This window comes from Zophobas morio, unplaced genomic scaffold (assembly GCF_036711695.1).
Source record: "Zophobas morio isolate AGI-343-1 ecotype UQ-CSIRO unplaced genomic scaffold, CSIRO_AGI_Zmor_V1 ptg000010l, whole genome shotgun sequence".
Classification (NCBI taxonomy): domain Eukaryota; kingdom Metazoa; phylum Arthropoda; class Insecta; order Coleoptera; family Tenebrionidae; genus Zophobas; species Zophobas morio.
Genome location: NW_026972115.1, coordinates 7006961 through 7020840, shown reverse-complemented (window position 1 = coordinate 7020840; position 13880 = coordinate 7006961). Strand labels below are relative to the sequence as shown.

General features: G+C 38.9%; 2 protein-coding genes across 3 annotated transcripts; both read left to right on the top strand.

Moving 5' to 3' along the window:
- Window positions 1-112: 112 nt before the first annotated feature.
- LOC135126332 (receptor-type tyrosine-protein phosphatase delta-like) lies at window positions 113-7850 on the top strand. 2 transcript variants are annotated; one of them, XM_064052307.1, is made up of 28 exons: window positions 113-546; window positions 896-1018; window positions 1075-1370; window positions 1424-1622; window positions 1678-1856; window positions 1905-2043; window positions 2092-2184; window positions 2240-2413; window positions 2464-2595; window positions 2653-2792; window positions 2842-3022; window positions 3080-3147; window positions 3197-3389; window positions 3444-3562; window positions 3608-3794; window positions 3848-4383; window positions 4429-4498; window positions 4602-4804; window positions 4852-5450; window positions 5512-5576; window positions 5630-5784; window positions 5841-5928; window positions 5978-6054; window positions 6102-6236; window positions 6289-6937; window positions 6986-7335; window positions 7382-7524; window positions 7575-7850. In XM_064052307.1, the coding sequence occupies exons 1-28, from the start codon at window positions 354-356 to the stop codon at window positions 7783-7785; spliced, it is 5697 nt and encodes a 1898-aa protein (XP_063908377.1). In that variant the 5' UTR covers window positions 113-353; the 3' UTR covers window positions 7786-7850. The 2 variants fall into 2 exon arrangements, with proteins under 2 accessions (XP_063908377.1, XP_063908375.1); XM_064052305.1 differs by having other exon boundaries at window positions 2231-2413.
- A 108-nt stretch (window positions 7851-7958) lies between these two features.
- Window positions 7959-13880, top strand: LOC135126336 (receptor-type tyrosine-protein phosphatase F-like). The gene is made up of 26 exons (XM_064052317.1): window positions 7959-8005; window positions 8053-8357; window positions 8403-8698; window positions 8750-8951; window positions 8998-9173; window positions 9219-9357; window positions 9405-9497; window positions 9551-9697; window positions 9747-9890; window positions 9947-10083; window positions 10132-10321; window positions 10368-10432; window positions 10481-10640; window positions 10687-10805; window positions 10850-11348; window positions 11393-11613; window positions 11662-11731; window positions 11777-11967; window positions 12020-12540; window positions 12589-12620; window positions 12670-12740; window positions 12788-12916; window positions 12964-13050; window positions 13101-13364; window positions 13416-13531; window positions 13581-13880. The coding sequence occupies exons 1-26, from the start codon at window positions 7995-7997 to the stop codon at window positions 13807-13809; spliced, it is 4614 nt and encodes a 1537-aa protein (XP_063908387.1). The 5' UTR covers window positions 7959-7994; the 3' UTR covers window positions 13810-13880.

The following is a 13880-nucleotide window of genomic DNA, read 5'->3' as shown; positions in this document are numbered from 1 at the left end:
ATAGGTACATTTTTGAAGAACTATATATAAGTATTAAAATATAAATTGAAATAAATCAATCCGGTGACATTCACACATTGACATTGATAGATAAGCTGATAACCAACAAGATAACAACGTAACCGAATTGCGATCAAAACCCGAAATGTCTTTGCGGTATGTATATTACTTCCAAGGAATCATGTTGATATAGGAGATAAAAGGAATTTCCGACTTGAGTAAACCGACAATTTTCCGCCACACACCTTCTTGTAGCTTCATATCGTCATGATAAGTAATCTACGTTTTAAACAAACTTTTTATTAGTCTCTGAAATTTGTTGCAGCTGAATAAGCGAATTCGTATTCGCTAAAATGTTAAGGAAGTTAAATTTTATCAAATTAATTAGTCTCCTTGTTGTCGTCTCTTTTAACTATTCTTTTAGTGAGGATGTTTTTTTTGTCGTGAACAAGTACCTGGGGTCTCAGTTTTATTGTATAACAAACAGCTCGCGTGCTTTAAGTTGGATAATCGAAGACACCTCATCCAGCAAAGATTTACAGCAAGGTTCGTATATTTAATCGTGTAATGAAGCTTTATATTTAAAAATATTCTGCTAACGGTCTAATTGTCCGAAAAATTTCCAACATCCGGTTGCTTCCTGGATTTGTTTCAAAGATGATAATTACATTTCGAGCGAAGTCCGCTGAGCCTTGGTTGTTGCTTGTTTGAATTTTCGAGCCGAAAATTATAAAAAGTGATTCTCAGCTTTTTCAACCACAAAAGGCAACACTCATTAAGAAAGACACGTTCGAAAAGGTGTTTATGTGCGCTTGAAAACACTCGCCATTGTAAATTGCTCTGTTTGCAGTTTTAGTTGGTTTTGATTATTGTGAAAATGTTTGTCTTTTTGTAGGATCAAGATTTCTTCCAATCGCAAAAACACTCTGGAAAGTGGACTGCAATGAAATCCGAAAGTATGGCTTGCAGTGTCGTCAGTCAGTTGCGGATGAAATTATTACCGATCGGCGTTGGGAAAGTATAATTTTAAAAGCGTAAAACTTATTTCAAAATTTATGTTGTTTTAATACCTAGACATACAAATTAGCAAAACAGACTATGTAGATTTCTTTAAAAAGGAATTACAATTTTCAAAGATCCTGGAGATAGAAAGTGCAAATTTTAGCGTGCCGCTATCCATCCGCACGAGTAAGGAAGCTCATATATTTTTGTGTGAAAACGACACCGTAACATCAAACTGTTATTGGTTTATATTACAAGGATTTAATGGAACAAAATCTGTATTTAGAAAATGTCCTGTTAAGACAATACCTACAAAAAATAATGTTGCGGTGGGGAGTCCCTGCGATACCAATAAGGTTTCAAAAGAAGTATGCATTAAGGAACTCCTATTACAGTGAATGATTATTCTAAAATATTTTAGCACGGATCAGAGTCTTCTAAATTTCTAACAAATACCACATGGCAACACTTTATGTTGACAAAAAATAATAACAAAATTAGTCTCAGCAAACAAGACGGTCAGGAAATAATATCATATACCGACAACGAAGAGACGTACAAGATAAGGAATATTTTAATACACAGTAAAAGAAATGTAGGTCTTTGGAAGATTCATAAAGGTTATAACTATATTCTCATTTTGGTAAAATTCTCTAATCATAGTTAACGTTTTAGATAAATACTTTACAATTAACCAAACAAAAAGAACAGATTTTGAACGAACCTTGTTCCCAGTAAACGGCAAAATTTGTATTACTACATTCTTGAGAATGTGCAAAAACTGCAAAATAAAATTTGTGATTACAAGTGGAAACAATGATAAACAAGTTTTGGGACAACAAATTTACGAAGAGGTTAACCTTACAAAGCTATTTTTGTTTTAATTAATAAAAATTTTTAAGATGCCCAAATGGACCGAAATTACGTTTGTTAAACGAACAACTGAAGCCAAGAACGTTAAATTTGCAATTATTACTACGCCCGAAATTACTTCACATTCTTACTGGGATATACAAGAAATACAACAATGTGGAGAAAATGGTAACGATGTTTTTAGCCAAAACACTACTCTGAGAACCACAATTTCAGGTCTAAGAATGATTCAGTTGGATATGATGCCAAATTGTCAACTTTTAAATTCCGATAATAAAGTCATTTCTTTGGATAACGCCGTGACACCATGTACGTTAACAATCATTAGGTTTCCATTATGAAAGATACCTTTTAGCTTATGCAGACAAGTACACCAAGTGTGCCGAAAATACTATTAGTATACACTGTGTACCGTGTAACTTATTCCTGAATGAAACTTGTGGACAGCTAAAAGTATGCGAATACAATCAAAACGGGTTGCTCTGTTCATGCTCAGCTGGATATAAAACCGGCAAGAAGAAGATAAACTGCCAAACCAGTAAAAATAAGATCTTATCAGATATTTTAAATTGCTTAATTTACTTTCAGGGTGTGATTTTGGAACTTACGGACATCATTGCAGCAAGACGTGCAATACGCATTGTATGGGTTATTGTAACTTTACTGATGGAACGTGTACATCTTGCTATAATGATTATATGGGTCCTAAGTGTGAGATGGGTAAGGCATTTGATAGTTTTCTAGAAAATGTGTTAAATATTTCCACGCTTTTAACAGCACCAACACCATTTTTTAAAAATCCTCCCAAAATAAAAAAAATTGGATACACGGACGCCGAAATTCTTGTAGATAACTTTGAATTGGAGCGTTCTTCAGTCACTGATAGTTCTCGGTACGAGTACACTGTCCAATACAAGGTTTTAACTAAAATAGATAAATTATTTATTACACATAAGTCTATTTTAGGAAACAAACTCTACAGAATGGACTCTTCATAGCGATAGCGCTGACGTAGGGATGTCACATACATTTAAAATAAAAAATTTAAAACCTGGCGTAAAGTATTTCGTTAGATCCACTATAAAAAAATATGCAGGAAATTTCAGCGACAGCATTCCTAGAAATGATTTTATTACAAAGTGTGACGGTATACTTATCACAAATTAAATAAATTTAACATATACATTTTTAAATGCTGTTGTAGCTTTAAAGAGCGAAGATTTTCAAGTAGAACCAACCAATACCACAGCTTATATAACCGTGAAACTGGACGTAAGTTATATATTCAAATTAAATAAAGAAAAAATAATTTTAATTTCAGTCGAAATTTAAAATTTGCAAATTGAAAAATTCTGAAACAAGTATCGAAATCCAGCCTAATGTACCTAAATTTTCTTATCATTTGGAGGACATGACTTTAAATATCAATGGTTTATACCCTTTTGAGAACTTTACTTTGACAATAAAAAACAACAACACAATTGTGAAAATACCATTTAGTACAACAGAAGGAGGTATTGTCTAATATTTTTTAATCAAAAACATTACTCATTCTTTTCATAAATCAGTGCCAGGCAATGTAACAAATGTAGTTGCAAGAGCCACATCAGATTCCAAAATTGATGTAAAGTGGAAAGCTCCACCTAAACTACATGGAAACTTTCAAGATTTTGTTGTCTCATATAAAGTAAATATCTGTCCGACTTTGACTTTTTAAAACACATTTTTGCAGATAATTAGATATCTTACTTGTGATGCCGCTCCAACTCACTTTGAAGAACTTACAGAAATTTCGACAGATACCTCCATAACTTTATCTAACTTAAAACCGTACACACTATATTCCATTTCTGTTAAAGCCAGAAATACAAAATTATCGGGACTAGAAGAAAAGGTAGAACAAAATACCCCGCAGTCAGGTTACAAATTTAATAAAGATTCGTTTGAATTTATAGTTACGATAGAATTTCAGACACAATCCGCGATCAAGAAATACCAAAAGCGTCTTTAAAAAAAACGAATAGTCGCTCGGTGGAATTCGAATTTTCGAGCGTACCCTGTAGCAACCTTGGAGGCCCAATAGAAGTTGTAACAAATGCAGTATGCTTAACGGTCTGGTGTAAAGACCAAAATGTATCGAATTCTTTCACATATCCTCAACATAAAACACTCACATTAAATAGTCTTGCCCCGTTCACAAATTATCAGCTAACATTTGGATTTCACAGAAACAATTTCAGCAAAATTATTACATTTGGTAGCTTTGAAACAAAAACTGAATCTCCTTATGCTGTAAATAATTTGTCGGTTTATTCCAAAAATACACACTCGATTTCTGTTCGATGGCGGCCACCGAGTCCTCCGACTGGAATTTTAAAATTGTATCTAATAAAATTGCTTGAAAAGGCCGAAAATATTAGTGTAACCAACGTGCCTTGTTTTTTGTGGCCCGAGTACCAGTGCTACACTTTGAAAAATTTGTCAGAAAATATGAATTATTCTGTTCAAGTAAGTCATCGTTGATTTTTTTTCACTTTACTTATATTGTTGTAGTTGAGTGCGAAAAACGAGGAACCGGACAATTTCGGACAAACTTCACTTGTTAAGGCGATAACGAAAATTGGTAACTATTCATCAAACAATTAAAGCAACAATTTTTTATTGTCAGACTGTGAAAATAAATTTTGTAACTTCACAATACTGACATTGCCTTATGCACATTTCAGAACCTTCAGAGAAACCTCCTGACGTTATGGTCAAGTGGACTTTAGAAAATTATCTTGACATAAGATGGAAACATCCAGTTGTAGCGAATGGCGAGATACAAAGTTTCAAGATAAGGATACTTCAACTTTCATCCAAAAACAAAAGAATTGATACATCTTTAAACATTACAAAAGATCAATATAAACCTACGTATCAAAAGATTGTAAGTAACATAAATAATTTAAAACGCACTTCCTACTTTGCTTACAGGTAAAATCGCAAGATATACGAACCTCAACAAATTATAAAATCGTGGTTGAAGCTTTCAACGGTATGGAGGGAAAAGAAGGGTACGTCACAGACCTGAGTCCTCCTGAAATTCCCGTGCTTGAAAGAGAACCAAAAATCGTCAACGTTTCAAATATTACAATCACACTTCAAGTCGAGAAAAATAAAAACATAAACAACAACAACACTTACAAGCTATTTTTGTTAGTGTCAAACGCCAACCTACAATCCGATTCTTATCCACCAGAGCTACAAAATTTCGAAAACAATTTCGGCATAAGTCTTTCACCGGTTAGAGTGATTTACGAGTGCAACAGTCTTTCAACCACAAAACAGTTTGTAATAGGACAAAGCGGCAACGTTACAAACTGCAAACAAGGTTCAAATATTCCTCTAACGACTGGAACCCCTTACAACGTAACGGTGATGCTAGTTAGCACCTATCGAGATAAAAGTAGTTACAAATTATACTCTAAAAGCGCACTCACTTCCGGTGAATCACCAAACACCCCCAGAGATTTAACCCTCCTGGCTTTATTATTGCTGCTGCTGATAATTCCAATCGTCATTTTTATCTACATGTAAGTAAACCAAACATACACACCTACACACCACCTGTAACCACCCTTAATTGATCTGCAGCAAAAGACGCCCCATCACCGAAAAATTCACCAGTTTCAAAACAAACATGTTTGGAAACGATCCACGTAAACGACCCCACATCTTTAAAACCATTCATTCTAATTTATGACAATTTTAGTTCTCGAAGAAACCGGAGGTGAAGACACCCCCCTAGCAACTGTACTAAAACCCGCCGAAAACACTAAAGTGTACTCGAAAAAAATCCCGCTCTCTAGTTTTGTCGATTACGTGAAAGAATCTCTAAACAACAACGAATTGAAACGTCAGCACGAAGTAATAGTCAACTAACAACCACACTCAAAAATCGACATTAAAATCGTACTTTCTAGCTATTTCCTCGTGGTCAAACCAAACCGTGGGACTACGGAGCCATCAAAGAAAACAAATCGAAAAACCGCTACAACAACCTCATTGCCTGTAAGTCGACCACTTTTTGCCAACACTCTCACTTATCTTTGTTCACCAGATGACCACACCAGAGTCATTCTTAAAAAAATCAGCGGCAAACCCCACTCCGACTACATTAACGCAAACTACATCGACGTAAGTCTACAACTCGCACTTCACCCCGACCAAACTTTACATTTTAGGGCTACAAAGTCAAAAACGCTTTCATCGCAACTCAGGGACCCAAACTTTCCACCGTTAACGATTTTTGGAGGATGATCTGGCAAGAAGGCGTCCAACACATAGCCATGCTAGCAAATATCCAAGAAGGTGGCAAGGTGAGTAAAAATCCCTACGTGCGTTACCATTTTATTGGTGTGACCCAACTAGAAAAAAGTCGAAAAGTACTGGCCCGACAAGCACGAAACTTTGCCTTTTCAAGACATCACGGTTTACTACATTTCGAGCGAAATGTTCGCCGACTACGAGCACCGCAGGTTCCGAGTCGTCTGCAAAGATGAGACCAGAGAAGTGCAGCAGTACCACTTTTTGTCGTGGCCGGACCACGGAGTACCGCTTTACTCCCAGAGTCTGATACCGTTTCTGATGACCCTCCAGAGCATCCAGTTGGACTCTAAGTCGCCGGTCGTGGTTCACTGCAGCGCAGGTGTGGGTAGAACTGGTACTATAATCTTATGCGATACTTGTTTAAGAATGGCAGCTGAGGAAAACTGTGTCGATGTTTTGAAAACGCTGCAGCAGCTGCGAGACCAAAGACCCAACATGGTCGACAACATCCAGCAGTACAAGCTAGCACACCTGGTGATTGTGGAGTACTTCTTCGGAATGTATTCGGGTTTGTCGTGCCAGGCTTTAAACGCAGAAGTGAAGAAACTGATCAAAGGTGGAGGGATTAAAAAACAGATGAGTTACTTAGACGAAACGGCCTGGCAAGACCAGACTATGAAGTCAGTGGCGAATAAAAGCGACAAGTTTGTCATAGTGAAGGAGAAGAATCGCGAACAAACTATAGTTCCAGGTGGGTGTGCCAATTTGTCAAGTTTAGTAGTCATGATTGTTTTTCTAGAGTGTCAAGGTTGCATCTTCCTTTCCCGTTATCCCGTTGACGACGAAGCTTCCACTTACATTAACGCGGTCCGAGTGGACGGGTTCCAGTGCCCTGGTCGGTTCATAGTGACCCAGCAACCCATGCAGAACACTCTGGGTGATTTCTGGAGACTCATCCACGAACAAGAGACATCACTGATAATATCGCTAAACGAAATCAATCTCAAGAACAAAAGCAGCTGCCATTTCTGGCCTTCCACAGAACAAGCATTCAAACCCGTAGACTACATCACCCTCAAACTCGCAAATATTTCGTCTTCAGAATTTCACGATTTGATTTCTGTTCACATGCACGTCAACGACAACAACGTAAGTTTAACCGGTATCGTATCTAACAAGTAACCCATTATTTTAGGAGTACAAACTTGTCGAAATTATGGCTCTGAAGACGTGGCCCGCCAGAACCAACTGTCCGAAAAACATCAAAAATTTTCTTTCGTTCTACGAAAGTGTCAACGTTGAGTCAAGACAGTCAAAACCCGTCGTGGTTACGTGCTTGTAAGCGATTTTCCACGATTCAGTCGCACAAATTTACATTTTTGTTACAGTGATGGAGCTCTTGCCTGCGGTCTCTACGTAGCTCTGACTTTCGTCATCGAAAAAATTAACCTGGAGCAAGTTTGCGACGTTTGTCAAGCCGTGAGGACGGTTCGCCACAACAGAAGCCAGTTTGTTCGGAACGAAGAACAGTTCGAGTTTTTGTACAAAGCGGCGGTGGCTTACGTCGAAGGGTTCCAGGATTACGCCAATTTTAGCTAGTTTTTGAAAGCGCTTTTATATTTTTGTTTCCGCCAATGCTAAAGAAATAAAAAATTACACACAAACAGTGTTTTTATTTTCCTCATTGCAAAAGCTCGAGTCGGAGGAACTCATTCCACGCAAATTACGTCAGCGGAAAACCTCATGCGTTATCGTCTTTTGGTATAATCGTGACGAATATCTTTGTTGTCACACCACACACACTGGAAATGTTAAGAAGGTGAGTTCTCTTTTACGAATTTTGTGTAGGTGATTTCGGTGTTCTAGATCAATTTTGCTTCTTTTGTGTTGCGCCGGAGCGCATTGTGGTGAAAATGATTTTTTTATCGCTGAACGAGGTGGAGAGAGTGTTTGTGTGACAAACAGTTCTTTTGCCTTGAGCTGGACGAACTTCGACGTCAAACCTAAAATCGGTCTTAACATAAATCCAGTTTCCACTTTTATCCCGCTCACCGAACCGAATTCGTTCGACTGCGATATTCAAAACGACCTTCAAACTGACACGTATTTCGTCCAAACTCCATGGAAACTCGAAAATTCACTAGAGCTGGTGCTGGACCGGCGATGGGAAGGTGAGTTCTTACGAATAGTGGCCAATAACAACCCCTACGTTTCAGAATTCGATACCAAAACGACCACCTACAATTACTACGGGGATTTAGACTATTTACCACTCGTCTCTATATCTGGCGCCGATTTTGACATCTTCCTTTCACTTCGAACCCAAAACGAAGCGCACGTTTTCCTCTGCGATGGCGAATTTCCCCCCGAAGCTAACTGCTACTGGTTGATGTTGCAGGCTTTTTCTGGAAAAAAATCGGCACTGAGGAAATGTAGATCGAATAGTATACCTCGTTTGGGACAAAACTACCCAAGCGATGAGTCTTGCCGAAGGCTCCGAATCGAAGTGGAAGTACGTGGTTTCGCTCTAGTTTCCTCTAATTTGCACCAAAGTGGTTTTTAGCACCCAGCTTACCCCACATACTTGTCTGACCAGAAGTGGACACACTTGGAAGTCAGGAAAAAAGGAAAAACGCTGGAGTGCTACCGAGTTGGCCAAAATCTACAAGAAAAAATTTTCGGGTGGCAGGATGGCGACCCCATCAGAGTGACAAATATGATCGTCCACAGCAAGCAAGTCGCAGCGTGGTGGAAAATCCATAAACGTAACAATTAGAATTTGTGTGGCAAAAATGACAACCCAGTTTTTAGTGAATTTTATTCACACTGTCGAAGAAACAGACGAGATCGAGTTGGGTCCAGCTTTAGACGCAGAAACGGATTCCTTGTGCGTTTCTATGTTGATTTCCATGTGTCGATTTTGTAAAATAAAGCTGGCTTTGACGACTTACGACGAAACGATCGTCGAGAAAATTTACGACTATGAGGTGAGCTAAAAATTGGATTTCCACATGTTGTGATACTTGTTTTAGAAAAGAGGGTGGACTCAAGTGAGACTGGTGGCAAAAAACGTCCCCCAATTTAGTGAGATCCAACTTCTAGTGACCACAATAAGTAAAGACCCTAATCGGTTCTGGAAAATCGACAGCGTTAGAGTGTGCAACGAAAACGGTAATTCTGCCAAAGTCGTTCTAAACGTCCTAACAGCGGTGTTTTAGAATTTCGCATTATCAGGCTTAAAGGAAAAGGAAACTGCCAACTAATGGAAAATGACGCTACTATTACAACAAATAATACAACCGTAGCTTTGGGTAAGTATGCACGAAATACAAATTTGATGGTTCTGGAATTCGTTTCTGCTTAGGAAGCACGTGTCCAGAAGACGCATTTGGTCCGTTTTGTGTGCCGTGTCAATGGATCTTCGATGGGCGTTGTAAGACAGTAAAAATTTGTACTGGAAGCCAGTGTGTCTGTTCGCCAGGTTTTGACCCGAAACATAACTGCTTCTATCGTAAGGTATACATAGTGTGATGTTGATTTTTCGAGAATGAAAATTTTAGCTTGCACTGGGAGATTCTATGGTCATGGGTGTCTCAAACCGTGTGGAAAATGCTCGGGCTGGCTTAATCCGTGCGACCACGTGGACGGCACCTGCCATGTTCGACAATGTATCGAGAACTATAGTGGGCCAAAATGTGATATACGTACGTTTTACAACATATTAATAACAATAATGGTCTCTAAACAACACCTTTTGTAGCACCTACTATAAGCTTTAGCGAGCCTCCAAAAATTCTCAGTGTTACCAATACAGCTGCCACCGTCACCGTCACCAACTTCAAACTCGAAAACTACTTTAGAAACAACCGTCCCGAAACCTACACCATTCAATACAAGGTACAAATTCCCCAAAACCCCACACCCAATATTTACAGTCTTCTTTAGAAAGCAGAACGTGAAGATCCGTGGAAAGCCGTCCCTACCAACTTCCAGTTTAACGAAAACGCAACCATCACCATCGACAACTTAGAACCCGACACCCTGTACTCTGTAAGAAGTGTAATAATAGCCGAAAATAACAAACCATACGACGGTCCTCATGTCAAGACCTCCAATTTTTCCACAAACTGTGAAGGTTAGACCTTAAATCAACCAAACTGATTTCTAACCAGATTTTGCAGATATCACTGAGAAGAACGTTGACTTGAAAGTGTCAAACACAAGCGTGGAGGTTTTTTTAGCAAACGTAAGTACTTTGGTGGGGTGCTGGTACGTTCTGACTCATTTTTTTAAGACAACGAAAGCCAACTGCGCCCTCAAGAGTTACAAGATGTCTGTACGTGATAACAAAAGGGTTGTGGATTTTAATAATCTCACTCCTTTTACCAACTACACGATTTTCCTGGAACGAAAGTCGACACTGTTAGAAAAAAGCTTCCAGACGAGCGAATCAGGTACTAGCACCGTACTATTTAAAAACAAACTGATTTTTTTTTGTAGTACCAACACAAATTGAGGAAGTTCGGGCAATAAACGTATCGTCGTCCAGCGTGACACTGCAGTGGAAACAACAATCCCTCATTCACGGACAGTTCAAGTACTACATTGTAGAGTACCAAGTGAGTTTAAAATAAATAATCCAATCAAAAACAAAAAAAATTAGCATGTTTCATACGCCGCTTGCAATTCTACATTGACAACGTCGACAAGAAACAGAAGAAACGTCAAAGAAAATGTCGTGATTTTGTCCAACTTGATTCCATTTTCACAGTACTCAGTTTCTGTAGCCACCGCAAACACAAAATACACTGGACCCTTTCGCCAAACAATAGTAACGACTTCTTCACTTCATGACATAAAAACCGAAGAAGTACCATCCGTTAAGTTTACTAGTGAAGCTAACGTTGTCACATTTTCAACGAGTACCATTACCTGTGCACGACTCCGTGGTCCTTTATTCCTTAAACTGACCATCAACTGTACTAGCCAGTGGTGCAAACCCTCAGACACAGCACAATTTCAGCAGCAGTGGCCCTTTTCTAAAATTAGCTTCACACAGGCGATTCCATACACGAATTACCAAGCCGATTTCAAATTTTGTCGGAACAGTACTCATTGCGGTACTTCGCTTCAAAAACGAAATTTCACAACGGAGCCTTCAGGTACACGATTTTTTTTCCATTCAAAATAAACATAGAAATTTCAGTCCCCAGCAGTGTCACCGATCTTTTGGTTTATTCCAAAAACGAGAGTTCCATTTCGCTGCGATGGAAACCCCCATACCCACCCAACGGAATCTTGGAAGCTTATAAAATCCAGTATGGTGAATTTAGACTAATTCTAGCCAAAACTCCGTGTCAATTGTGGCCCGAATTTCACTGTGTGACTTTGTCGAAGCTGGAAAAAAGCAAACGGTACTCGGTGGCTGTAAGTAGCTTCTACTATCCCAAGCAAAATTTGTTTTTTTTTCTTTAGGTGTCTGCCAGAAACAAGAACCCGGATGGATTTGGGGCGTCTAAAGTTGTAGAGGCGGTTACACAAACAGGTAAAAATTTAGTAATGTTGTTCCGTAACTTTGAAGATGTTTCAGAAAAGTCGAAGGCTCCTTATGATCTGCGTATTACGTGGTCGCTCAACAACGACTTGGAACTCGAGTGGAAGCACCCAAATCAAACCAACGGCGAGATCAAATTTTTCACGGTTGCCACCACTGCTGCTCAGAAGGAGCAAATCGTGGTACGAAGACCGGTCACAGAAGAAGCTTTAACCTACTTTTATAAAGTACGAAATTCTAGCAGAAAAACCATGAATAACTTAGTTGTGTTTTGGTTAGGTGAAGAGTACCGAACTTGTACCTTCTACGTTCTACAGTATTCTAGTGTCAGCTAATAATGGTTTCGAAGGCGAAACGGCATCAATTGCGGATACCAGTCCACCTACCGTCCCCCATCTTGTAGTAGACCCAAAAGTTACCATTTCTAGTGACACCATTTCAGTTGACATTTCGCCAGAAATCTACAACAGAATGGAAGAAAATACCTACGGACTAGTTTTGCTTGTTTCAGATTGTAGCACAAAAGAGTGGAAAATCCAACAACTCGAGGAACTTGTAGATCAGTCCAGACCCATCTACACTTCACGCGATTTCACCAAAAAAGTCTCTGTAAGAGTTGACAAGGCAAGTGCTTCTAGTACTACTGGAAAGTACGAGGTTCTAGTGATTGTCAAAAATAGCGCGTTGTCCAAAAGCAGCTACAAGATCTACTGTCTGAGTGGTTCCACATCGACCCCCAATTTTGCTCTACTAGCATTGCTTCTTCTGCTGCTAATAATACCAGTAGTCATCATCTTCTTGTAAGTGTCTCGTATTGTTAGAACTTGTGAACATGCAAGTGGTTTTAGGAAAAGGCAAAAAGTGAAGAGTTACTTCAAGAGTAAGAAGATGCTTTCGTTTAAAGATCAATTAAATTAGCTTTGTTGTAGAGAAAACCCCCACAGAAGGTGTCTACTCCATGGACAACGTTGTAACAAAGCAAAAGGACCACAAACTCGAGGTACTCCCTTTTTCTTCTAAGAAAGTTTTCTCACGTTTAGCTTCTAGCATGACAAAACGTATGAAAATGCCTGCGTTCTTGACAACACTGTCTACTCCAAAGCGATAGACGTGGGTGACTTCAGAGAATACGTCGAACGTACCGATAGTACCAAGGAACTTGCCATTCAGCACGATGTCGGTACTACAAAATGTAATTCTTAGTCAAAAACTTGATTTTGTAGATGATTCTGAACATCCGAAACAGCGTAACTTATGTGGAGATCCGAGACAACGAATATTTCGACTACGTAGACATGGAATTTTCCAACGTAAATAAGTGGTACTGTCGTGGAAAACATATATATTTTGTGCGTTATAGGACACCGTATCCAAAGCGTACATCACAGCCGAATGTCCGAAACTCGATTTCGTTGCCACTTTTTGGAAAAACATCTGGGACGAAAACGCGCGACACGTGATTCTGCTCACCTCCCCCAGCAATCCCCCCATCGAAAAGTACTACCCAGACAAAGACGAAAAAATGGAGTACCACAGCATTTCCATCCAACTAGCTTTCAGCAAAGTGGTGTCCAACTACGAACACAAAACCTTCATTCTGATTAAAAACGACGAAATCCGACACGTGAGAAAATGTTGTCGCTTTATACAGTTTTTATTTTTTTGTTTTTTGTAGGTGAACCAAATCTCGTTTTCTTATCAAGGACTAAATCCGCTTCAGTTTGTGCCTCTTTTCAAAAAACTGCTCACTTTTCCTTTATTGTCGGGTTCGCCGATTTTTGTGCACAGCAAGTAGGTATGGTGGGACGAGGGTTTTTGGGATGAACGTTTGTGTTTTTAGTGGCGACACTGAGAAGGTTGGGTTTGTACTTCTGTGTGATATGTCGCTGAGGATGGCGGATCGAGAAAACAGGGTCGACGTTTGGAAAAATTTGAAGTTGCTGGCGGATCATAAGTCGGATTTGGTTTGTAATGTGGAAATGTATAAATTGGCGCACTTGATAATTTTGGAAATAATATGTAATGGTGATTATGAAGCGGTGGTGGATACTGAGTATGAGAATTTTTGATTGATGTTTGTACGTTGTACGTTGAATACTGTAAAAATTGTACAATAAAATATATTATATAAAAAGTGTAA

Bases quoted from the DNA above. Each gene is read 5' to 3' on its own strand.
- LOC135126332 (XM_064052305.1), top strand. From the start codon at position 354: ATGTTAAGGAAGTTAAATTTTATCAAATTAATTAGTCTCCTTGTTGTC. The intron at 2,044-2,091 runs GTAACGATGTTT...CCACAATTTCAG, and splicing joins ACAACAATGTGGAGAAAATG to GTCTAAGAATGATTCAGTTG. The intron at 2,414-2,463 runs GTAAAAATAAGA...ATTTACTTTCAG, and splicing joins GAAGATAAACTGCCAAACCA to GGTGTGATTTTGGAACTTAC.
- LOC135126336 (XM_064052317.1), top strand. The intron at 10,641-10,686 runs GTACTAGCACCG...TTTTTTTTGTAG, and splicing joins CTTCCAGACGAGCGAATCAG to TACCAACACAAATTGAGGAA. The intron at 11,349-11,392 runs GTACACGATTTT...TAGAAATTTCAG, and splicing joins TTTCACAACGGAGCCTTCAG to TCCCCAGCAGTGTCACCGAT.